This window comes from Saccopteryx leptura, chromosome 1 (assembly GCF_036850995.1).
Source record: "Saccopteryx leptura isolate mSacLep1 chromosome 1, mSacLep1_pri_phased_curated, whole genome shotgun sequence".
Classification (NCBI taxonomy): Eukaryota; Metazoa; Chordata; class Mammalia; order Chiroptera; family Emballonuridae; genus Saccopteryx; species Saccopteryx leptura.
In genome coordinates, this window is record NC_089503.1 from 279,559,956 (window position 1) to 279,587,950 (window position 27,995).

At 35.5% G+C, this 27,995-nt stretch overlaps 1 protein-coding gene across 2 annotated transcripts in view; it reads right to left on the reverse strand.

The window, feature by feature from the left end:
* The window catches only part of PDE3A (phosphodiesterase 3A), a 326,334-nt gene that overhangs the window by 102,658 nt on the left and 195,681 nt on the right, over positions 1-27,995 (reverse strand). For both annotated transcript variants that reach the window (XM_066354792.1, XM_066354801.1), the window contains exon 2: positions 25,519-25,569. In XM_066354792.1, coding sequence (XP_066210889.1) covers positions 25,519-25,569 — 51 coding nt within the window. The remainder of the gene's footprint in view (positions 1-25,518; positions 25,570-27,995) is intronic.

A 27,995-nucleotide genomic window follows, 5' to 3' on the forward strand; every position in this document is an offset into this window, starting at 1 on the left:
GAAGGCTGGTAACATGTCTTTTGCATTTAGAGGTCTCTGTATCAATAGGAGCCACACTCACATCTGATAAAGAAAATTACTGCACATCACTCCCTATTATGGGTTAAACTGTGTTCCCCCAAAATGTGACATTATTTACAGATGAGATCTTTAGGGTGGCCCTAATACAATGTAACTGGTGTCCTTATATAAAGGGAAAATTTGGAGAGAGCATGCACAAATGGAAAATTCCATGTGAAGATGAAGTCAGAGGTTGGGGTGATGTTTCTACAAGCCAAGAGGTACCAAACATTGCCAGCCAACCAGAAGCTAGGTAAAAATGATGGAACAAATTCTCTCTCTCAGTTCTCAGAAGGAACTAACCCTGTAGATACCTTGATCTTAGATTTTTCCTTCCAGAACTGTATGACAATAAATCCTTTTTGTTTAAGCCACCCAGATTGTGGTGCTTTGTTATGGCAGCTAAAGCACACTAATACAATCCCTAATGAGAAAAAATACTGTGCAACATGTAGACATTGCCTGGATGGAACTTTCTGGTTGTCTCCCTTGAGAATGACGTGAACATATTTTTTTTTACTCTGATGAGAGTAACAATTCTTGCCCTATAATGACTAGAAAGGTAGTCATTAGTGCCGCTTGCAAAATATTTCTAACTCCTCTCCTTTCTGGTCACATGAAGGGATCACAACTGCCTGATTCCTCTGTAGTTAGGTGGGAGTATGACACTCATTATGGCCAATGAGTCACGAGGAGCAGTGATGTGTGCTACTTTCAGGGTGTGGTACTTCATTGCCAAGGTGAGACCCACCAGAGTTCTCCTCCCCTCGGCCATCATGATTGGCAATGCCTTAGATGGCAAGTGTTCTACTGTATATCTTGAAGTGAGGACACTACAGAGCAGAGCCCCAAGCTCAAGCACGATGGACAACACATGATAGAGCAAGAAATAAACACATGGTTTTGAGAATCAAGGTTAATGAAGTGTTAAACACTTCATTACCAGCCTGTCTAATCTGACTGATACTGTCCTTGAATTAAAAATAAAAATCAAAAGAAATATAGCTTACTTATAAAGCCTTCCTTGGGGAGCATATTGAGACTAATTTCTGCCATGTACTCCTTTGGAATTAGTGTGAAATTCCCAGAGATGAAGTAAAACTGAATGCATAGTAACCTTTAAGAATTTCTTCTGACTCTGTTAACCCTTGTTTTCCAGTTACTATGTCGAAAAGTAATGAGATGTCTGGAATTTTCATAAAAAGTTCCTCTTCCATTCTGATAAATTTTTCAAACCTACATTTTACTAGTTTACTAGTTTGTTTTTAACTTCACATTTCTACTTCTGTCCCATCTTTTGAAATACTGCTTCAGTTGTCCTTATAGTTTTCACCAGTCTTCTCTTAATTATAATATGAACCCGACTTTTTTTTGCCCATTATTGGTAAATAAAATGACTTCATATTTCTAGTATATGTCAAATTCCATTTCCATGCCACCTACAACAACTGCAAAATTTTAAAGCAAGAAGGGACATTATAATCCAGCTGAATTAATAACTTTAAAATACCAACAAAACTGAAACAAATTATTTGACTGATCTAAAATCAGATAGCTAGTTAGGAGCCAAGACAGTTAAGATGTGAGTTTAGGTCTCCTGATTCCCAGTCTTGTGGAAGTTATGTAACAATATATTTGAACCTAAACATGCACTCACCTCCCAAATATATGTAGCAAACTTTTCTTAAAATCCTTCAATGTCTCTTTGTTATCTACTAGTTGAATTCCCAACTCTTTAAAAAGGCAAACAGGTGTCTCCCAAAGGTTCCTATCTAGCCCACCATTTCATCATCTTCCAACACTCTCGCCCCACAGAGATTCCTGTTCTAGAGTGCTGCTCCAGCCATGCAGACCTAGTCACTCAGCTCCCAGAGCACTGTGGTGTCGTGCCTACTCAGGTAGCTTTGTTCTAGCTTCCTTTTAAAAAGTGAACAACTTTCCTAGATACTTTGAGTATTTCTTGGTTAGTTTGGGTAGTCCCTGTCTCAGTTTCTACTTGGAATCATGGGATGATTTACTATTTTCCTTCTCTGACGTCCTCCTGATAAATGCTATTGCGTTTACTGCAGCTGTGTTATGCTGCATGGTGCCATCTTCTTATTCTCCTTACTCTCACTGGGCAACCTTCTCTGATTTAGTTTATGAATACACAAATCTATATCTCTAGCCTGGCCCTGTCTCATGAATTTCACAAACATAAGTGCAAATGCCTTTTACATAGTGATGACTTCTAAGTGAAACCAACTCTATGGACTCAAAATACAATCCATACCCCACCTAAAACCTGCTGCTCCTCCTCTATTTCCTATGTCAGTGATTGGTTGGTTACACCACATATTTAGTTGTCTCAATTTAATAAAAGAATATCCTTTGTTTGTATAAATATGTTAATAAATAAATAACTATTGATACTGATATATATATATATTTATCAAGCACCTATTGTGTGTCAAATATAGCTAGGCATTGCAAACACAACTGTGAACACAGCATATATGAGTCAGCCTATGGTTATATTATAGTGTAGTAGTGAGATAAATGAGTAAGTAAAAAATTATTAAAAATATTAGTAAACATTAGAAAGGAAACATAGGCTATGGCAGTAAATACTGGTCACGTATAGGAAGGGGAGTACCTAATTTATAGGGGTGTGAACAAAGGCCTCTCTGAGGGCATGACACAACAGCACTTTCCTCTGAATCTCTACAACACCTGGTCCAGCTCATATTTTATCTGTGTTGTTGTCATAATGTCCTAATTCATCTTCTACCTCAAGTCTCTTGCCTTTAATTCATCTATTACCTGAATGCTACCAGAATAACTTTTAAATGCATTGATATAAAAAATAATCTTCCCAAATTGTAGAGCTAATGACATTAGTTCCCAATCTAAGATACCTCAAAAGCTTTAGGTTAGTATCATAAAAATATGTGAACCAAGCCCTGACTGGTGGCTCAGTGGATAGAGTGTTGACCTGGAGTATAGAAGTCCCAGGTTTGATTCCCAGTCAGGGCACACAGGAGAAACAACCATCTGCTTCTCCCGCACCTCCAGCCCCCACTTCTATCCCTTTTCCCCTCCTGCAGCCAGTGGCTCAATTAGTTTGAGTGAGGCCCCAGGCACAGAGGATCAGCCTCAGGTGCTAATAGCTCAGTACTAGAGCATTAGCCCCAGATGGGGTTGCTGGGTGGATCCCAGTCAGGGCGCACGCAGAGTCTGTATCACTGTTTTCCCTCCTCTCACTTAAAAATAAATAAATAAATAAATAAATAAATAAATAAATAAATAGAGAACCTGCAAGATGTTCACCTCAAGTCATTTTCTAACCAGCATTCTTTGCCTCTTTCATTGAATTAAGATTATGCTAAGCTTTTATACATGGTAGCTTTACCTGGAAAGTCCTCCACAGCCTTTCCTTTGACTAACTCTTAATCAACTTTCATGAGGCTTTTCCTGACTATCTAGAGTATTTATATATCTTTCTTATAGATTCCTATCATTCTCAGAGTACACTGCCAAGATAGTACAGTGTGTCTGTAAAGTCATGGTGCACTTTTGACTGGTCACAGGAAAGCAACAAAAGACGATAGAAATGTGAAATCTGCACCAAATAAAAGGAAAACCCTCCCAGTTTCTGTAGGGTGATGTGACAGCATGTGCGCATGCGCAGATGATGACGTAACACTGTGTATACAGCGGAGCAGCCCACGGCCATGTCAGTCGAGATGTGGACGGTACAGAAGAAAGTTCAGTGTGTTGTGTCGCTCGCTAAATTTGAATCCGTGACCAAATTGCAACGTAAATATTGGCGCGTTTATAAAAAAGCGCCACCACATAGGAATAACATTACTCAAGTGGGATAAGCAGTTGAAGGAAACTGGCAGTTTGGTGGAGAAACCCTGTTCTGGTAGGCCATCAGTCAGTGACGAGTCTGTAGAGGTTATACAGGATAGCTACCTAAGGAGCCCTAAAATATCTGTGCATGAGCCCACATCGAACTGCACTGAATTGGTATGAAACTAGGAGAGTTTTCCTTTTATTTGGTGCAGATTTCACATTTCTTTCATCTTTTGTTGCTTTCCTGTGACCGGTCAAAAGTGCACCATGACTTTACGGACACACTGTATGTACCATACTTCATTGTATATGCTTCATCCGTTAGACTGAGAATAGGGCAGTTTTGTTTTTGTGTTCCAATTTCTGATGGTTAGCACAGTGCCTGCCAGGCAAAAAGGGCACAATGTTGAATAAATGGTTTAATAAATAATGTGGGTTTTTTTTTCAGGTATGTAAGAATCACACTAAATAATCTTAGCATTAACACAAAGTAGACATTCAAAGACTATTTTATGAATGAATACTTACATGAATACTGTGTAGGTGTGTGCTACAATGATAATGTAAAAGATTAGTCTAACAAAAATTACAGACAACTAATTGTAAATGTTACGTGTGACTCTGAAAAACAAAACTAGAAATTGAAAAGCATACATTAATTCAATTTTTATAAACTTACTCTTTTTCTTTTACTCCTTTGTATAATTCCGTGTTACTCTTTCTGGATTGCTGAATCTCCTGTTCTAACAATAAGACATGCTCCATTTAAAAAATGAGAAAGTCCATCTGTCCTATAATATAGTACATAACTAAGGAAGGATAGATAATATTTTCATTGTCAATGTCTTTAGGTAATGACAAGAAAATTGTTTTCTACTTGACAAATTATGTATTTGTGAATTTCCATAAATTGAGTGTACTGAAAATGAAGACTGTCTAATCTCATTTCCACTGGTAAACGACTGCTTATTGCTGGAAGAGTCAGCTCCTCTTTTCTGTGTATTGCTAGTAGAGGAGGATTCAGCCTTTCACATTATGTAAGACTAAGGCGATCCTTATTTCCTGTTTTCCAGATATCTTCATGTTTGCGCCAAATGACTGTTCCCTGTTTATAATTAGCTTGTATATAGTGCTGTCTTAATTTCAGGATGTTTGTATCTTTATTTCACTCAATTTTTGTTTATTTCTTGTTAGTCTAACTTTCAGTAGACAATGCTAAAATTATAGCATGTGAAATAGTACTCATAATTCAATCAACACCTAAAACAGATTTTGTCCTCAAATTCCTAACATTAGAAATGGCAAGGTAATATTTCACACTTCAAGACTACATTTAGAAAACTATTAAAGACTGGAATTTTAGCAATCGTCTCAGTAACATTCATTCTATATATAAGTTTAGTGTAATAAAATGTTCATATTAAGATGTGGCAAAAGTTTTTTTGGTATAATTACTTTGATTTGTGAATATGTACAGATTTCAGCTGATTTCTATTAGTTTTATGTATTGATTTTCACTGTCCATTAAAAAACCTCTTTGATTATCAATCATATGAAACAGTAAAATTGCCAGGTTTTAATCTGCAATTAGAACTCATTTGTTAGTTCAAATCAAGTACTCTGGGCTTTAAAAAGATAGGAGGGTGAAAGAAAAGCCTTTCAGTAAAAAATGTATAAACAGCTCAATTTAACAAGATCTTGACACATAATATTATACAAAATGAAGTAGAAAAAAATATTTTCACATGGATGGACATCTGTAGACCGCCCTACGCAATATGAGAGATTAATGTGTTATATATTAAATTACATTTATGATAATATATTAAGGACTCCCAAACATTGTCACTAGAGAACAGAACAAAGTGATTTCTAAGGTTGCCATATTAATCAGCTAATACACAAAGTGTTCATCAAAAACAACTTGTGAGGCTGTCATAAATTCTTTCTGTGGTTAAAATTATTATTATGTTTTTGGGTAATTGTTTACTTAATCAGAGCTTTAGTTTCTTTCTCTGATTTTTTTTTTTTTTTAAACAGAGATAGAGAGAGTCAGATAGAGGGTTAGATAGGGATAGACAGACAGGAACGGAGAAAGATGAGAAGCATCAATCATTAGTTTTTTTCGTTGTGACACCTTAGTTGTTCATTGATTGCTTTCTCATATGTGCCTTGACCGTGGGCCTTCAGCAGACCGAGTAACCCCTTGCTCCAGCCAGCGACCTGGGGTCCAAGCTGGTGAGCTTTGCTCAAACCAGATGAGCCCGCGCTCAAGCTGATGACCTCAGGGTCTCAAACCTGGGTCCTCTGCATCCCAGTCCGATGCTCTATCCCCTGCGCCATCACCTGATCAGGCTCCTCCTCTCTTCCTCTGCTTTTAATCATAGCATTTTTATACCTAAATCTTAAAATAATACCTTAGCCATAAAGTAGGTAAAATTTACTTAATGTAGGTTCACATTTTTCCTGATGCCAAGAAAAAGAATGGCAATTTAAAAAGTTAAAATTCAATTTTAGTGAGAAAATTTTAGTCTTATTTTGTTTTGTAAAATATAGAATGTACAATTTCTATTCCTATGGAAAATACCAGAGGAATACTTTGTGGATGATACTATATTCATCCTTATAAATTACTTGAGAAGCAGGCATTCCAAATCAGGCAATTTATCTTACCTATAAATCAGATGTACCTCAATGAATAATATGTTAAATGACATTTATAGAAACTTGGCAGGAAGGTATTTCCATTTGGGAGCTCAGCAATGCCATTTTGTATATGAAAGAATTCTGTGTGATGATAAGCATAATCCCTCTCTTTGCTTAAATGTGATTGTGAGATCTCATACTGGCTTTGGAAAAGAAAGACAACAAAATGCTACCCATGGATATATTAAAGACATGTGGCCTTTTCAGTTGGTTCTTAGTGGCCAAAGGAAGATAAATAGTACATGATCAGATGGGAGAGAAGGGCTTACTCCTTCACACCATGCATACTGCTTGAATAGCAGCATATAGAGATTAGTGGGTGGTGGTGGTGAAGGCAGATAATGATGCTGGTGACGAGGATGATGATGGTGATGAGTATGATGATGATTTCAAGCTATCATTTAAGTGGCATATTTACTCTATTCCAGATACTCTGATTAAATGCTTTACAGTGTATTGGATCCCCAGAATGATCATACACAGTAAATATTATCTCATTTTACAGTTGAGAAAATGATGACTTCCAAAGATTAAATATCTCATTAAAGTGACATACATATTTAATGGTGGAGTTAGGATCTTTCTTACTTCAAAGATGATTCTCTTTACCACACCAACCTGTCTTTCATCTCAGTGAGTTGTGGAATCCTGCTGGACTATACTCTAAAATTTGCAGTTCCATAAAATTCCAAGGAAACTTAATTATAACCTTCTCCTTTGACAGATGTGCAGCTTTAAGAAGATGAGGAATAGCACATTTTACCTCTGTGAGCTGCTGCTGGTTAAATTGGAGGTTGTAGCATTATTACAGGTCTTTCAAAGTTCATTTCAAAAGGCAATTTCTACTCTATCATAAATAAACTAACCTCCTTAACAGTCCTGCTGCATACATGGTAAAGTGGAAAGGTTAGAGAGCTGCACAGGTTTGAAACAGAACGTCTTCATGCACTGTACATAATAAACCTAATTTATGTAAGGCAGGCTTGGCAGCAGAAAAAGCAGTCGTATATTTCTGTTGGCTGGAACCACCATTTTTGGTCAGAAAAGCAATTCCGAAATGTTTATTTCCTGCGCATTTACAAGACTGTTTGAAAGACCCATTATTCAAAGATTGACCTTGCAATTTTAAAATTTCTGAGACTCTAAATTTTTACCCTCCATTACAATACAGGGCTTATGTTACTAATTAAAATTAAGGTTGCACAATTCACTAAATAAAAATGAGTTTATTTTAAATGATGACAATTAGCATAAAAACTAAATTTTTACCTTATCTGATAAAGTATTTTGATGGTTCCATGATCAATCAGATATTAAATATATTTGGTGAGAAGTAATGTAGAATACTACAGTCAAAAGCAGGACTTTAGAGTCAGACAGACGTGGGTTTGAACACAATCTTATCTGTTTCTAGCTCTGTGACCTTTGGCAAGTCTGTTGAAGTTTGTCTCTTCATTTGTAAATGTAAAATGTGATCTAGAACTCTAGAATATGAGCTTTCTGAGGGGCAAGATTTGACTGTTTTACACAGCACTGCCCACCACTAGCACTGTACCCACACACAGCAGGTACTCAAAACTTTAACTGAATAAATTATTACTGACCATCCAAAATTGTTTTGTAAATTAGAATAAATTACCTAAATAATATATATACCTACTACAATATCTGGCAAAAATATGTATACATATTCAATGACTCCTAGTTTCTTTTTTTTGTGGATTTACTCATGATAAGTTTTTAATATTTTATTTCAAATTTTTTATCTTTTGTCACAGGAGGCAAAAGAAATTACTGATCAAATAGAAAAAAATTACCATCAAAGAAAAAGTACAGGAAGTTTCCAGTTAGGTATGTATTTCAAGATGAACCAAAACTCGTTTCGGAAGTTTAATATGGTTATAGATGCAGAATCACCATTTTGATTGCTGATAACTGATGAGTGCCAACCAGTACCCTATGAGGGGAAGATAGTAGATACTGACATTTCTGAGTTTTTATTTTATACTTTTTACAAAGATAACTTTTAATGAAAGCATGAAATATAAGCTTGAACTACAGAATTGGAGTTCAGTGGCAACAGTGGTGAAAAGTCTTTTCTGAAACCCTAAAATTACTTATATATCTTAAAAATAAATGACTTGTCTACTGAAATTGCTATTCTTTCAACTGATATTTATTAGTCTCTGCTATGGTGTCAGGATATTATATATTTTATGTTCTTACATAAATTTTAACATAAAACTCTTTAAATCTCTAGGTATGCAATCAGTACAGAAGGAAAAGAGCAGCAAGGGGAATGCAGAAGGAAGAATATTGTCAGCCTTTAAATAAGTGTAGATTTAGTGCCACATAAATATTATAAAGGTTCATGCACATCAATCTTTTACTTTTGGATGAAAAGATTAGGTTTTTATTTGGGAATTTAGTGAAGATTTCTATACAAATAAGATAGCCTGCTTAACATTTTAAGATAGTTTTGTTAAGACCTTAAAAGTAATTCTAGAACTTTGGCTGTAAAGTTGTTTTGTCCCAGGTCATATTTTTGTTAAAAATTAACATTAAAGCTTACCTTAAAACATTTAAGAGATAATTTAAACAAGTTTATTATAAACTTGATTTCCATTACTTTCTAGATTTCTTGCTTTTAAAAGTTTTTAAAACTTTCCTTCTCTAATGTAACTTTTTTTTTTTTTTTTGTATTTTTCTGAAGCTGGAAACGGGGAAAGACAGACAGACTCCCACATGCGCCTGACCGGGATCCACCCGGCACGCCCACCAGGGGCGACGCTCTGCCCACCAGGGGGCGATGCTCTGCCCCTCCGGGGCATCGCTCTGCCGCGACCAGAGCTACTCTAGCACCTGGGGCAGAGGCCTAGGAGCCATCCCCAGCGCCCGGGCCATCTTTGCTCCAATGGAGCCTCGGCTGCGGGAGGGGAAGAGAGAGACAGAGAGGAAGGAGAGGGGGTGGAGAAGCAAATGGGCGCTTCTCCTATGTGCCCTGGCCAGGAATTGAACCCGGGTCCCCCGCACGCCAGGCCGATGCTCTACCGCTGAGCCACCTGGACAGGGCCTCTAATGTAACTTTTGTTGAAAATCTTTTTAGCACAAAATGGTTATTCAGATCTTTTACCAGTAGTAGCTCTATCATTTGGTAAGTATTGTTATCACATATAATCAGTAATAAGATATATATCTAATATATATATTTAAAGTTCAGACGTTGTTTCAACAGTTTTAATATCTTCAAAATATGCTTTCCAGAATATGTATTGGAATTCTACTTATCCTCAAGTTAAAGCAAGAACACACCATAGCCAAATTGTGAAGGAGGTTAAATGAAAGTTCTTTGTGCTCAGATTTCACATGTTTGTCCCCATTCATGCATTCTTTGAATCAATACTTCTTAAACAACTTCTGAGTGACAGTTACTATGGGACAGTCAAAATGGACATAGTTCCTGAATATAAGGAGCCTTAGCCTGACCAGATGGTGGTGCAGTGGATAGAGCGTCAGACTGGGATGCGGAGGACCCAGGTTCAAGACCCCGAGGTCGCCAGCTTGAGCACGGGCTCATCTGGTTTGAGCAAAAAGCTCACCAGCTTGGACCCAAGGTTGCTGGCTCGAGCAAGGGGTTACTCAGTCTGCTAAAGGCCCTTGGTCAAGGCACATATGAGAAAGCAATCAATGAACAACTAAGGTGTTGCAACGAAAAACTAATAATTGATGCTTCTCATCTCTCTCCATTCCTGTCTATTCCTCTCTCTGACTCTCACTGTCTCTGTTAAAAAAAAAAAGAAAAAAGAAAAAAAGGAAGCTTTAGTCTTCTGGGAAATTTTGCTTGCTAGTCTAAGCTTTTTGATAAAAGCATGATGGATTAAACTATGTTGTGGGAGCATAGTTAATGTTTAAATAGAGTATTCAATGTTTCAACTGTATTGAAAAGGAAGTTAAGAGAAAAAGAGAAAAAGATATGTGCTACAGGCCGAGAATACCCACTTGTAAAAGCACAGAAGAGTGGAATAACATGATGCCCTCCAAGGTATAGAAATTTTATTGCATTTTGGAGAGAGAGGGATGATGTTAGTAGAAAGCTAAAAGTCAGAAAATAACAGGCCTTGTGTCATTTTCCTGAGAATCAATCAGAGTGACACAATTAAGTTTAGGTTTTAGTTCCATTTTGAATTAATTTTAGTACAAGGGGAAAACTGTAGTCGGGTTTCATTCTTTTGCATGTGGCTCTCCAGTTTTCCCAGCACCATTTGTTGAAGAGGCTTTGTTTTCTCCATTGTGTGATTGATTAATGTCACCCCGTTAAAATTAATTAAAAAGGGGAAAAAATAAATAAATTTTTAAAAAAGAAGTTTAGGTTTTAGAATAATCATTCTGTTATGAGTGTAGATTTAAAGGGTTAAATATCATGCTCAGCAAAATAAGTTAGGCAGAAACAGTCGAGAATCACATGATTTCACTCATGTGGGATATAAAATTGTAAGCAACAAATGAACAAGTAAGACAAACAGAAACTCATAGACACAGACAACAGGATGGTGGTTACTAGAGGGAAAAGGTGTTAGGGATAGTAGTAATAATTAAAGGGGATCAAATATACAGCTCACAAAAATTAGGGGATAATTTATTGCTTCATATTTTATTTTAAAATATCCTCCAATTTTTATGAGCAGTATATATAGTGATGGAAGGAGATCTGACTTTGGGAGGTGAACACACAATGCAATATAGATGATGTATTATAGAATTATCCACTAGACACCTATACAATTTTGTGGCCAATGTCATCCCAATAAATTTAATTAAAAATTAAAAAAAATAAAGGGCTAAACAGGGCAATGTATGCAACTGTTCACCTTGTATACTGCACAACTCTAGAGGGCATCCTTCATATGGATTACAATGTGAATGGCTCTCTTTGGAGATGAAAAAAATATTGCCTTGTGTCAGAAATTGGGAGAAGAAACTCCACATCAATCCTCAAGACTTTTTCTTTTTTTTTTTTTTTTGAAGCTAGAAACGGGGAGAGACAGTCAGACAGACTCCCGCATGCGCCCAACCGGGATCCACCCGGCACGCCCACCAGGGGGCGACGCTCTTCCCATCAGGGGGCAATGCTCTGCCCCTCCGGGGCGTCGCTCTGTTGCGACCAGAGCCACTCCAGCGCCTGGGGCAGAGGCCAAGGAGCCATCCCCAGCGCCCGGGCCATCTTTGCTCCAATGGAGCCTCGGCTGCGGGAGGGGAAGAGAGAGACAGAGAGGAAGGAGAGGGGGAGGGGTGGAGAAGCAGATGGGCGCTTCTCCTATGTGCCCTGGCCAGGAATCGAACCCGGGACCCCTGCACGCCAAGCCGACGCTCTACCACTGAGCCAACCAGCCAGGGCCAAGACTTTTTCTTATCTTTCAACTTTGGTATTCAGTACTTTATTTCTTTGCCCTACTCCCTCATGAAACACTATTCCCAGTATGCTTCATTCTTACTAATAAATGAGCAATATCAATAACAAATGTAAGCTTTCACAATTTATAAGTAAATGAGCAGAGAATAGTAAAAATTTTCATTAACTGATGTCACACAATAAATTTAATAATAACATAAAACCTTCTGTCAACATCACTCCCAAAATTTAATCCTTATAAAAGGATTAGTGAGAGTCACTTTACTATAAGGAAACGGAAGGTTAATGAGCTTAAATAGCTTGTCCAAGGTCTAAAAGTGCATAAACAAGGCTTAAGCCATGGTCTGTGTAGTGCTGTATGTCTAGATTTGTATCTCCTTCTAAGGATTTAACATTCGATAAAGGAGGCCAGCCATACACATTTTAAAAAATTGCAAACACTGGCATAATAAAGAGCAAGTATTTGCAGCATATTTATATTTATATTTATATATATTTAAGCTCTAATTCTAGAATTTCAGGCAAATGTGAAACAAAGGAGAATATTTTAGGCACTGAAATCCATTCACCATTTCCTTTTAGTCAAAGGTGAAGTAATCTGAACATTCTTCAGATCCCTCATGAAATGTCTTAAAGATTTCCTAGCAAGATTTCTTGTCAAGAAGAATCTCTGATAAACTCTTCAAGTTATATAGAATGGACAACACTAATCCATGAAAATAACAGCTTTAAAATTGCTCTTCAAGAGAAAGTGACCATTCTACTCTGGACAGAATACACTCCAGATCTGAGTTTAAAGTTATGTTTTACCTATATTTGGACGTTTCCATCAAATAAAGAGCACAATTACAGGACTCCGAGGCACACTCATTTAGGAGATTGAGATTCTAGTATTTTTGACTACTCATCACTCTTCAGAAACAAGATACACACTCTCATGTAGTAGCTCTTTGACTCTAATAAATACTTCACTATATATAATCATCATTTAAACAACTTTTTTTTACAGTGACAGAGAGAGAGAGTCAGAGAGTGATAGATAGGGACAGACAGATAGGAACAAAGAGAGATGAGAAGCATCAATCATCAGTTTTTTGTTGCAGCTCCTTAGTTGTTCATTGATTGCTTTCTCATATGTGCCTTGATCGAGGACCTTCAGCAGACCGAGTAACCCCTTGCTCAAGCCAGTGAGCTTGGGCTTAAGCTGGTGAGCCTTGCTCAAACCAGATGAGCCCACACTCAAGCTGGCGACCTCATGGTCTCGAACCTGGGTCCTCTGCATCCCAGTCCAACGCTCTATCCACTGTGCCACCGCCAGTTCAGGCCGATTAAACAAATTCTTATTCAGGAAAACTATAACTTTATTTTATTATTTTATTTCTAAATAAATTTGAAGCCTTGGCCTATGGCCTATGGCTCAGCTGGAGAGGATCATCCCAACATGCCAAGTTTGGGGGTCTGATCCCCAGTCAGGGCACATACAAGGCACAATGAATGAATGCATAAATAACTGGAAAATCAAATTGATGTTTCTCGCTCTCTCTCAAAATATCAATAAATAAAATTTTAAAAATAAAATTTAAATCAATTCAAATCACCAAACCGTCTTCCTCACATTTAATTAAAATCTGAATCTAACTACACTTTGGTATATTCACTTGTCTAAAATAATATCTTATTGGATATTGTATAGAAAAAAACTTCACTACCCTTTTACATCAGAAATTTCCATGATTCAGGAAAGCACATTTTCCCCCCTCCCACATTGTTTCTAAACACGATGATATTCTGTGTGCTTTTCAATATACTTCTTTAAATCTGACATTAAGAATTGAATGCAACACTGCAGGTGTGATCTGGCCAGCTGAGATTTCGTTGAGTTAATCCTTCTGCTCTGTGTGCCATAACTATTACTGCTAATAAAGCCGAAAGTTGCACGTGCTGTTACATAAACATATGATATTGGGCTTGCAGTCAACCCAAATCTTTAAGTCTTATATTTTGAGCAAGGGGTCACTTGCTCTGTTGTAGCTCTCTGGTCAAGGCACATATGAGAAAGTAGTCAATGAACAACTAAGGAGCCGCAACAAAGAATTGATGCTTCTCATTTCTTTCCCTTCCTGTGTGTCTGTCTCTATCTGTGCCTCTTTCTGTCTCCCTCTCTGTCTCTCTCTCTCTCTCTCTCACACACACACACACACACAAAACCAAAAAACAAAATATTTTGTTTCTTAGTTTGTTTAAAAACAAATATGCCGACACTGCCCATACTAAAATTTTATTTAAAAATTAGGTGAAAATTTTTATTTCCTCCTTTCAGTTCTATCTTATTAGTTTACTATTTTAATTAAAGTTCAATGAGAAATTAGTCTATATCCTTATTTCATCATTTACACATTAGCTACATATCCTTTTTTTTTTTTTTTTTTTTTTTTGTAGTTTTCTGAAGCTGGAAATGGGGAGGCAGTCAGACAGACTCCCGCATGCGCCCGACCGGGATCCACCCAGCACACCCACCAGGGAGCGATGCTCTGCCCATCCGGGGCATCGCTCTGTCCCGACCAGAGCCACTCCAGCGCCTGGAGCAGAGGCCAAGGAGCCATCCCCAGCGCCCGGGCCATCTTTTGCTCCAATGGAGCCTCGTCTGCAGGAGGGGAAGAGAGAGACAGAGATGAAGGAGAGGGGGAGGGGTGGAGAAGCAGATGGGCGCTTCTCCTGTGTGCCCTGGCCGGGAATCGAACCTGGGACTTCCGCACACCAGGCAGATGCTCTACCACTGAACCAACCGGCCAGGGCCTACATATCCTATTTTTTAAGTGTACATTATTTTGTCTACATTAGTCATTGATAAAATGTTAAATAGGTGATGCAATAATGGGTTTTAGTTTTTTACTCTAATCTGCAAAACATTCTACTATGTACGCAAATATGAGAACCCTTTATGGTTATAAAAAGAAAAAATGAATACACTAACTGTAAAGCTAACTGTCACATAAATAATTAAACTTTAAAAATAAAAACATTGAACATCTTTGTCATTTAAGCTTTAAAATAACCATTAAAAATATAAATGTATAGAAAATAAGACTTTTAAAAGACATTGGAGCAATAAATAATAATATCAGTTTCTACTTCTAGTTTCCTTACATGAAATTAATTTTAAGAAGATGGTCTGGTGACCACTGCAGGGACAGTTTTCTAAAACATTATTTAAAAAAATTTTAATTCTGGCCTGACCTGTGGTGGCGCAGTGGATAAAGCATCGACCTGGAAATGCTGAGGTCGCTGGTTTGAAACCCTGAGCTTGTCTGGTCAAGGCACATACGAGAGTTGATGCTTCCAGCTCCTCCCCCCTTCTCTCTCTTTCTCTGTCTCTCTCTCCTCTATCTCCCTCTCTGTCTCTCTATCTCTCCTCTCTAAAAATGAATAAATAAAATTTAAAAAAATTTTAATTCTAGTTAACAAAGTTAATCCTTTTGAAATAGTATATTTACTGTTAACAAAATTTCTTGATTTCTTAACATCTTGATATTAAGAATTTTTATTTTTACTATAGTGCATGTTTATGACTACATTCATGTATGTATGTTGACCCATTTCTAGATATATACTTGTTAATATATTAGCCATATCCAGCTTGTTGCAAATGGTATTAAAGTAGATATTACTAGCCCTGGCCGGTTGGCTCAGTGGTAGAGCGTCAGCCTGGCGTGCAGAAGTCCCGGGTTCGATTCCTGGCCAGGGCACACAGGAGAAGCACCCATATGCTTCTCTACCCCTCCCCCTCTCCTTCCTCTCTCTCTCTTCCCCTCCCACAGCCGAGGCTCCATTGGAGCAAGGATGGCCCAGGCACTGGGGATGGCTCCTTGGCCTCTGCCCCAGGTGCTAGAGTGGCTCTGGTCGCAACAGAGCGACGCCCCGGAGGGGCAGAGCATCGCCCCCTGGTGGGCATGCCAGGTGGATCCCGGTCGGGCACATGCGGGAGTCTGTCTGACTGTCTCTCCCCGTTTCTAGCTTCAGAAAAATAAAAAAAATAAAAAAGTAGATATTACTTGAATATGTATTTATTAATGTGCTCTGCTTTAAATAATGTACCTTGCTTGGTTCCTTGAAAAACTAACCTTTTCCGTATCCCTTTCCATGTTCTCCAGTTCTTCTCCATACTCTCCATACTAATGTTTTCATACTCTGTAACTTCCCATATCATCAAATACCATGAAATAAATCTAGCTAAACACATATCTAATAATGAGAAAAGTGTATACATTGTAAGAAAAAGGTCTAATAAGAATATTTCTAAGCAGTCATCTATCAATTAATAAAAACCTGAATCAAATACAGTGTAATGTTAATATTTATTAAATCTGAGTGGTGGGTATGTAGTTTTTGTATCCTGTTCACTGTACTTTGTTGCATGTTTGAAATACTTTACAATACAAAAAGAGAGTCAAGGTTTTAACTTTTGATACTTAATGCAACATAACATCTTCGATGTCCTAGCTATGTACATAATTTGAGTAGGAAAATAGTTAAGTTTCCAAATTGCACCTACCAATCAAAATATTCATGACCAATAGTGCCTAAAATGATAAAAATAAAATTTCCTTTAAACATTTGGAAGTCAGATACATTACTTATATTCCTATTATTCCTTGTTAGTACATGGTAGAAATTTACTCCAGATAAGAATAGTTAATGTTTTAAAGTAACTAATAATGTGCAGAAAGCCCTTATAATAGAGCTTAATAATAAGTGTGAGCTATTGTTTTACTGAAAGTAAATCTGAATGCTTTTCCTTTATTGCGATAAGAATTTGTCAAGAGAAAAGAACTTCCATAATGAAATAACAGATTTCCTTCATTCATGTGCTGGCACAGAACAAAATAAATTCTGATGGAGTTTATATAATGTAATCTAAGTGATGCACTAAAACATATAATGTTTAAAAAGCTATTAATACTATTTCTTATATCAATCCAAATTAGTAGCTATTTGAATTATAAGAAAAAGAAAAGATGCTTTTTAAGGAAATTTCAGTTTGGTATTATCTTGTGAAGTTAAAATAATGTATTTTCCTCTCCTGTCTTTTTCCATAAACAAAAGCCACAGTGCCAAGACCCAAACATAAGAAATGGTAAAATTATATATTTTCCTTCTTTTTGAACAGAAATAGCAATGCCAAGTTCAGTTTGTTCCATTGGTTTTAAGCCAAATAAATGGCAAAAAATAGTGAAAAGCCTGGTCTCATCATGTGTCCTAAGTTTCTATTAAAGGCTTTATATAAATTTCAGATCCCTGTGCTGCGTGGGACACAACACTCCTGTCATGAGAGCAAAGGGAATGGGGGGAGAGAGGGATGAGCCACACTAGCCTGCGAATGACAGGGGCACATGTTCCTATAAAGAAAGATATTATCTTCTTAATTCATACCAACATGAATAGTTTTCCTCATACCCAAATATCAGTTCATAGTTCACCCTACAACAGGGCATCATGGATATCAAATAAGGAGATCTCAATTTACCTGTATACTTTAAAATAGAATACTCAAAGGAAGAAAAATAGCATAAACAAAATAAAAGAGTTCTGGCCTTATTATTTATACTTTATAAATAATTTCACTAAATCTTAGGGGATTTCTCTATTTCTGTATTGATTAACAAAAACTTCTTTAAGATACACCGGTTCAGCAAAACTTACTTGAACAAATTAAACTTTCAATTTATAAAATCTAACATGTTTTCTTTCCTTTTAGACATAATTTATTAAAAATCTAACATGTGTTGGGTTGCCACCATCAGCATAAAAAACACTGATTGCTGGGATTATACTATTTGGCAAAAGTTATCTGAAGTCATGCTGTACTTCTACATCCAGAAGAAAACAAAAATATCTTGGGATTAGCTATCACAAACTTATTTGGTGCATTGGAATATTTCTCAAAATCCTAAACACCAAAAACAACGACAACAATAACATGCATCATACAGTCACATTTTTGAAGTATCAAAAAAAAAAATTGTCAACAAGTTATGGCAGAGAATCACCATAGTCATGACTAGAGGTAATGAGCAATAAAACTGGGTTTAAGACATATCACCCCCCACCCCAATCATGATGTCCAGATTCACAACGCTTTTATATTTTTTCTAAACTTCTCAACATGGTTACAATGGTCACATCCTTATCTTGCTTCATAAAATAATCTTTTCTTTATTTATTAGTACTTTTTCCTTTAGGTCTCTTCTGTATTATCTTTAATAGATAACGTCTTTTCATTCCTCTGCTCCCAATTCTTTGGGAACTAGAGCTTTTACATCTATTTGCACATCCTTATCTTTTTGACTGATCACTGTTGGTTTACTTTTGAAATTTCTGCTCTGTGTTTGTCTCACCCACAATCTCCTTCTATGATCAGTTTTTTTCCTCCAAAACTATTTAAATTGATCGTTTAAGTGTGTATCACTGGCGCTGTGGAAACAACTTTCTGTAGACTTGGAATAAAAATGATTTGAAAACAAAAGGACATGGTTACAAAATTCTAAAATGGAAATAGTTGCAGAGATCCAAGTATAAATTGTCACCCAGAAGCATGTAACCAGAGGGCCACAGAATTCAGTAAGTAAACCATTTTGATTCAAGTTTGATAACTTGCAGATTTTCATTAAGAAAAAACTTTGACTTGAAACACTCAGTTTTTCAGAAATTGGTCACTGCATAACGCATCACCACAAAAACAAAAGCAAAACAAAACAAAAACAAAAAACCCTCTATGATCGGGGAAAATCAAACCTGACAAGACGCTTCATCTTTGTGACTTGTGAGATATTTGTGTTCACTAATATCTCTAATGGTGTTCCAGGGTTTTGCTTTGTAAATATTAACGCCAGTTACTGTATTTACTAATTTTTCTGCAATGGCTACGTTAAATGTCCCTACACAAATAGGGACATTTAATGCTGAAAGTGGAACTGTCAAGCAATCTTCATTCTCCAAAGTAAAACTTTTAAAAAAATCAGTAGCTTTGATGACCACATAGAATCAAGTAGCAAATGCTATTAAATAACCCGTTAGTCTGTCCCCTAGAATAAAAGTAAAGAAAAAGTCTTATACCTTAATTAAGATTGTTATATATTAGAAACACTGTATATATTTTGACTAAGAAATATATTACTAAGAAATTAAATAAATATAATCACTATCTCCAGATTTCTGAGTCGTACCGAACGATATAAAAAACCTTCATTTTGGTACTTTTTCGTTAGTATACCAAAACAGATGTCCATATTTACCTTGAAACATCAACCATTTTCTATTTCCATTGCCTTACTTCACCCCTTCTGGTTAACTGGCCCCCTAACTGTCATGTGATTTTGGTCACGTCATCTGCACTTCACCTACCACTCTATCTGATAGACTGTTTTAGTTTTATATCCTAGTCTGAGACTCTGTCTCCTATAAAAATTTAATGATATTTAGTACAACCTTTTTAATGTTTTATCTAGAAGTAGAATAAAAATGTAAGAATCAACTTCCATTTTCTCAAGTATGATTTTATAATTAATGAGAACAATATCTTACTCTATGCCAGAGACTGCATAAAATCACCCAGCATGCAACAAAAATTATTTCTTTTTGTCACGTATTGCAATTCTAAGATAAAATAAATAGTTCTCAAGTTAGCATGTCTTTTTTCTATTACTCTAACAAGTAGAAAGCAAAACTTTAGAGCTGCAGAATTAGTTTCCAGAATGTTTATATTTACTTCCTAGGAACTTAATGCAGAATACCTTAAATGTAAAATACTTACATTAATTATTTAAGTTTTTTAATGTTTATTTCAAAATATATTAAAAAGAATACAATAAAAGTTGAAAATGCAAAAATGTGGATTAAAGTATTAGAATTATTGTTTTTATTACTTTCAGAGTATGTTTCTGTGCACTTAGTAAATCTACTATTGCTTAAGCTATTTACAGCTCCTGCAGATAATCATCTACAAGGCTTATTTCATTTATTTGTTTTGTTTCATATAATGTACCAGAATGTTCTGATTTGGCAAAAGCAAGCATAAGGCAGTACATGTGTCACATGAATCATGTCCACAGTTCCAAGATAAGGTCATTATAAGCAGTAAACAGCATGCTTACTAATCTATAAGCAAGGGTGTGCATAAAAGCACTCTGCTTGTGGAAGAAGCAACTATGGCACCCAGCTTGATCTGCATGAATTACTCTTTGGTAAGACATTGGGCATTTGGGCAATGTAATAATGGACTACCAATATGCTCACCTTAAATCCTTAGAATAAATTCCTGGGAAATCTGGATGGTTATATTTCTAAATGTATTAAGTGGAGTTAACTTTAATAAATTTACATAGTATTATTCTAGGTAAGTCTGAAAGGCATTTAAATTACTCTTCATATTCTCTTATCAGAAATAAATTATTTAACCCAGAAAAGAATTGATCTGTCACCATATCCCACTAAGACCCTCAGCTAAGTTATAAGTAAATTATTGGCTCCTTGGAATCCCCTGTAGCACTTTTAGCTTTTCAGACAAGAGCAATTTTCTACTGCCTCTCTCAACTTCCCACTGGAAAACTTTTCCTCAAGAATTTAAAAAAAAAAAAAAAAAAACCCAACTAATTGCCTTCTGAGAATTTCATCCTCTGACTTCTTTTGATATTACTGGGAATGCCGCCAGACAAAGGAGTTCTGTGTGACGCTGGGAGGTTATTTATCCTCTAGCATCTTCCCTAATTTGGATGATCTACAACTTGAGAGGACAAACTTTAAAAAAAGAAAGAAGAAAAATCAGCCTGAAAGATGTGAGTGAGCTGACAAATTATGTCACAAAATTATTGAGCATAGAATAAATAAATCAATTTGAATTAAACTCTTGCTGGGTCTAAGGAGTCATGGGCAATTAAATGTTAGACTTGACTTGAAGCAAGATATTTTTCTAAACCATAAATACTTGTGTGAAAGGTACACTTTCTTATCTTCTGTGATAATGCATGTATGATATAATTAGGAGGATTAGGTCAAATTTGAGAAAATCTCTTATTGAGTAAGCATGTAGGGAGAAAACCAGGAGAAGCTTATTTTATCCTGGTAAGGATTAATGCCCTCACTACTAGCTTATTTTTTTCTTTATCCTCTAAACTAAAGGTTGATGTTAGATAAAGCTATATATATTCTTGGAAGACCTAAGTTGTTTAGTTCATTTTTGACTCCTCAAAGGCTTAAAAAATGTCTGACATATACTGATGTCAGGCATTTTGAATGAAAGGTAAAATAAGTTAAAATTAGTTTTGCAATTCACCCCCTCACATATGCAACAGCTCCCTGCTTTCTACTAGGTATTTCTCGATGATCAGACATCAAGCCAGTATGTATTTTCAGATATCTGAAACAACATTTACTCCATGTATTCTCTACTATTTTCAAGATTTTCCACTCCTTTATCCCTAACTTCATGCACCAGTTTTCTACCAAGAAAATGGCAGTCATTCGGCTCACAGTATTTCTTTCATTTTGTAATATCTGTGCCTATTTTCCCTTGTTCTTGTATAAATATCTCTATTATCTTTCCAAAGGTTCTTCATTTGTGCTTTCTGGTGGATCTAGCCAGCAGTTCATTTGAGTACATGGTCAATTTTTCTGAACAAGGGTGAACAGTGGAGTTTTTGGGCAGGGACTGGTAGAGTGTGAGAAAAACCCATGAAGAGGTGCCAAAGGGCCACTTTGGAAGAGAGTGCATTCCTTTCCTGGAAACACACTATTTTCTAGTACTTAAGTGGGTCACTATTAAGAATTCAATGTATTTGTCCTGGCTGGTTGGCTCAGTGGTACAGCGTCACACTGGCATGTAGATGTCCTGGGTCAATTCCTGGTCAGGGCACACAGAAAAAGTGACCATCTGCTTCTCCATCCTACTTCTCTCCTTTCTCTCTCTCTCTCTCTCTCTCTCTCTCTCTCTCTCTCTCTCTCTCTCTTCCCCTCCCACAGCCATGGCTCAATTGGTTCAAGGGCATTGCCCAGGCACTGAGGATTGCTCCATGGAGCCTCCACCTCAGGCACTAAAAATAGCTTGGTTACAAGCATGGCCCCAGATGGGCAGAGCATTGGCCTCAGACATGAGTTGCTGGATGGATCCCCGTCAGGGCACATGTGGGAGTCTGTCTCTCTATCTCCCCTCCTCTCACTTGGAAAAAAAGAAGAAAAAAAAGGAAAGAAAAGAAAAGAGAAGAGAAGAAAGGAAAAGAAAAGATATCAGTGTTTTCTTTTCTATACTCATTCTTAGTAAGTATTAAGACATGCACCTCAGCATAAAAGAGACATTACACTCACTTCTGCTGCCACCACTTTCTTAATCACACATTTCTTTTTAAAACAGTACTCCCCCAAGAGACCTTTCTACTATCTTACACTATTCTCTTCTTACTTTTTATATTCTGCTTTCCAGCACTTCTTGATCAAAACTGCAATCTCAAAATTTACTAATGTCCTGCTAAACCCAAGGCACTTCTCATGTTTTTTCTTTACTTGAACTTGATGCCACACTACTTCTGATTCTGTATCATTTCTCCTTCACTTGCTCTCTCGTGAGACCACCTGCATGCTCTAACTTTCTCCTCAGGTCTTCCTCAAGAAGCAGCCTTTCTTCTGGTTTTTTTTTTTTTGTCTTTTAAATGTTATTCTTTCAGGATATCTATATACCAATGTAGTTCAATTACCACATGTATGATTAGCATTTGCAAACTCCTATCTTCTGCGCTAATCTGGCTTCAGAGTACCAAGACAGAACCTCAGGTATTTGTCGAAAATTCTCTTTGGGATTGTTACCTGCACTTCTGACTTAATGCACTATCTTCCCTGCAAACTGGTCTGTGTTAATAACCCTAATCCTTCAAGCACTGGGTTTCAAATTCTTCTCTCCTTACTTCCTCCTAGATCTTATCAATAATGTATGAACATTCCCCGGGTCATTCCTTGACAGTAGTTCCCCCAACAGTCTCTAGTCAGTAAGTGTTTATAAAGCAGTTCCAAAAAAAAATTCACAAGTGTCCGAATTGTCCCACATGCTGTTAGTTCATACTTTCACTGAAGCTTTTCCATCCATCTTTCCCTCTTTTTGCAGTCGCGAAGCCTAACCCATCCTTGAAGGCTCACTTCCAATACCATCAACTCTGAAAATATTTCCCAGTTCTACTAGACATTAATATCCACCTAAACCCCTATCACACTTCATTTATAAGGTTCATATTACTTCTACTAGCTTGAGTTATATGCAAATTATATGCAAGGTGGGGCAAAAGTAGGTTTACAGTTGTTCATACAAAAATAATACAATACTTAATAGATAATACAAGAATAAACTGTGTTTTGCATACTCACAACTGTAGACCTACTTTTGCCCTACCCTGTATTTAAGTATTGTTCTATTTTCAACCATAACTTGTGAGCACTTGGAAAACAGTAACCTTGTCATTCAGTTTTTCTTCAAAGTTAGACCTACACATAGTCAATACTTAAAATCTCACTTCACTGAAACCAAACTGAGATGGAATTTGTCTGTGGTCAAGTTTAGTCTGTCCGAAATTCCTTTTGAATGGCTGAAAGACTTTAGACATACGGTCCAAGGAAATAATAGCAAGATAAAAAAGAATCAATTATCTAAAGTACATATACAATGTCTTTTTTTTCCCCAATGGGAATTAAAATTAGAGAAGTTATTACTTAATATTTAATTTATTTATCTGAAATCTCCAACTCTAAGTTTTTTGTTGTAGTTATAGTTTTTATTTTTTGGAGTGTGTTTTGCTTTATACCTCAATAATTTTTTTCTGAGTTAATTCAAAGTAAGAAGAAGGTGCACTACATTGGGAAAACTTACTTAGCTAGTTGAGAGGTCTAAGAAAGACCCTGATGCTGATAATGGTAGTTCATGCAAAAATGTTCAATGCTTTTGCTGTTTAGAACCACTTCAACCAATCAAATAAAATCAAATGTTTTACAGCTATGTGACATATGTTGGATTTTTAAAATTTTTATTGGAACTTTTAGGTTTAAAGTTAACATAAATGTACTTTTATAATAATTTTTTCAATATTATATTGACAGAGTTACCAGTCAAACCTGAAGATAAATTTTATTCAAATAAGTCATAATAGGAGTAAATATTACATATTTTAAACAATAATTTTTTTAATATGATACTGCATTGCTTTGAAGGGACATGGCCTCAACCAGTTACTTTGCATGTTTTAAATATCAAAATGTTTTTGGTGGCAATAATCAGAAACCATGGAATCTCTTACTTGTGCTCATCTTTACTTTCCATTGTTTATAATCACAAAGCATTTGACATACATTAATTTTATCATGTCATTAATGACTTTGGAGCAAGGTAGGAAAAGCAAGGCATAAATTCTTCTGAGCAAGCCTAATTTAATTGTACTGGCTTATATTATTTACTAAATCAAATTAATAATGGATAACAATAAAACCACAGCTATGAAAATATCAACTAGAAAAAACTGACTGGCTTAGTTTTATTTTCTCAGTGACCTAAATTAAACAGTTAGCCATGCAAACTTAATGACAGCACAGCTCTGTAAAACACTTGGGAGAACTTCACATTCCAGAATGAACCTGCAAATACAGTATTGCACATTCAAATCTTGTTTAACCATATTTTTTAGTGGCAAGTGCAAAATGTGAGCAGCAGAGGTAAAAATGTCCCACCTACTTAATTTTCATTTGGCATGTTTATAGTCAGGAAAACACAGCCTGCTATGAGATAAATCATTTTTATATTTCTTCACAAAATATCCTAGGAGAAGAGATAATTTTCTTAGGGGAAAACTCAGCTTTTATTGTCAGGCAAAGTAATTATGGAAGCAAAACAAATCCACATTGTCTAATTAGGTCATTAAAAAGCAAAAATGCGTCATGGAAGCTTTTCTCCTTGCCTAAGACATAAAGTAAGACAATGAAAACAGTCTGGTAATATAGAAAGGTTTAGACTGTGTTTCTTTTCAAAATAATAGGTCCTTTCATCTTTCTATTTCCCTAAGATGAAGAGAGTTAATTTAGAGACAAAATATGTAATTAGTTCAGGGTTTAGTCTGATTATATTTCAAAATATTTAACCAAAAACAGGAATATAGAGAAAAGAAGAAAATACATAGGAAAATTATCAAAGGAAGTGAGTAAAATCAAGAGAGTTAGTTGCTCATCAAAATGTGTTCGGCAGAGACACGATGAATATAAAATCTGCATTCATAAGAACAGCCAATCCAGGATGCCAAAAAGCTCTTAGGAGCAATAGCCTGTCCTCTGCCTTCGAGATTTGAAACCAGACTTTAATTATAGCAAACTTAAGTAAAAACAAATGGCAGGATTATTTTGCCTTTTCCTCTCTATATTTCTTATTATTTCTTGAGTTTCAGAAATTCATGGCTCAAAATGCAAAAAAGGACAGCATAAAAACAAACCTGTGATCCTCTTGGCCCCCGTTTGTGGTCCCATTCTGAATGTCCCATGAGCTGGAAGATAATATAATAATTACAGTAAGTTAAATGATACTTCTTTTACATAGCAAATATCTCACTCTTTCTTTTAAAGATTAATTAGGCTGTTGAAATGCACGTTTTACTAGTAATGTATTAAATAGCCATCATGAATAAATGAACATACATGAAGTAATAAACTTCTGGTTTAATAACTAATATTTCAATTGCTAGCAGTTTGAAGATTCTTTTTTTAAGAGATGATTTTTGGAACTGGTAATTGGGTGAAATTGCTCCTCCCATCCCTTCTGTACTGAGCTTCTGTACTACCCTTACTTTATGTGAGTTTGTTATTTGAACCCATTCCATTTTTTTAAATAAATTTTTATTAATGTTAATGGGGTGACATCAATAAATCAGGGTATATATATTCAAGGAAAACATGTCCATGTTATCTTGGGTCATTCAATTATGTTGCACACCCATCGCCCAGAGTCAGATTGTCTTCCGTCACCCTCTATCTAGTTTTCTTTGTGCCCTCCCCCTCCCCCTACCCCTCTCCCTCCTTCCCTCCTGCACCCTCCCCCCCCCCACCCCGTAACCACCACACTCTTGTCCATGTCTCTGAGTCTTGTTTTTATGTCCCACCAATGTGGGACATAAAAGATATTTTAATATCACTGTATGATAAAAAGAATTTGCTAATGTATAGTTTTAGAGTTCTTTGTCAGGAACATCCTAGAGAGATGTTGAACTGTGTTAAGCTTGTTTTGCATATACTGCTCACAAAAATTAGGGGATATTTAAAAAATAATATGAAGCGATAAAATATCTCCTAATTTTTGTGAGTAGTATATTATTAAACTCCTAGTTTACCAGAAAAATATGCTGAAAAAATGCACTAGGTTAGCCTAATCTACTGTCATAAATGACAAAAACCAAAACGCTAAAGCATTTCAATAATTTTTAGTTCTGTTTTAATAATATCATAGAAATAAGATTGTCCTATGGAGTAAAATTATGTAATGTGAAATAAGCCCCAAAGTCATAATGTAGATTTTCATAATACAGGGATTCAAAACATTATCAAGTTATTCCCATTGTTATGATAGCCTCGAGCTACTTTGCTTACAAATCATAATATTTATTTATTGGAAATAACATTTAAATGGAAGAATACTAAGAAAATATAAAGTATTGATTGAAAGGGATAAAACACTTTGCAGCTGTCCAGCACACTCCCTCCTCATGAGTACGCCTGCCACTAACAGCACATTGATAAAACCAACTTCTCAACATGTTCATACACAGGACATAATTATGATTTCTATATAACAGAATGAGTCTAGATAGATATAAAGATTTAAATCTTAAAAAGTTAACAGTATTCATATGTAATAGAGTAATATCCAGGCATATACTACCTTAGAATGTAAAAAGATTTTCTACTTAATAAAAAAAAACAGAAACACAGAGGATCAATTGATCCAACTAATAAAAATCTTCAAATATTAGTACAACTGCCACACTGGTGAAATATCAAATATCTGCAGTAAATGGCTAACACATCTTCAGTATATTAGGAATTTACTAATTTCAAAGAAACATACTCCTAGTAGATATCTGGGGGAAGGATAAGGACAATTAGAGAATACATATCTATAGTCAGTAGACTTAGGCTAAAAGTTAATTTTATTAGAAATAAAAAATTCAGTATAAATACTAACAAGAAACTAGTGTAGCCTACTAAATTAGCAAATTAATTATGTTGAATATTGGTGAAAATTTAATAACACGAGTAAGCATATATATTGATATATTGCTAGCTCTTCGCAAATATATATATCATATATTCACACACAAATATATAGATGCACATACTATGTATTTCATATATATTTCATATACAATATAAAAATGTAATAGCAATTTTATACATATTACACACTCTTTATACCCTTTCTGTCAGTAAATAAAATGCAAAAATACAGTAATATATTTTATAGCAATTAAAATTTGGCTGAAGACTTTCTCAAAAAAATTACATAAGAAATTGCTCATGGCATTAGTGAAAAATATAACAAAATAATTTAAAATTTTTCATTTTTAATAAGAATAGTCAATTATTGTAAGTCTTGGAAATTAAACCAATGATTTATTTACAGTTTAGCTAGCAAACAGTTCTGGTTAAATTAGTCCAGATAATCATCACATAAAATGGAATGCTTAACAGAGTTGATATTTCTTTAATGCTTTATTACTTATTTTTATTTCTAGATTTATTGGTATGTATCACTTTACCGGTACATATTCATAATACTAATTTAAAGTTGATTATAATAAGGTTAACAAACACTAGTTAATTAATGAAATAACTAGTTTAATTTGGAAACATATAAATTAAGAACACTTAATTTGTTGTTCACCAGAAATGTCAAAAACAAGTCTTGACACATTTTATC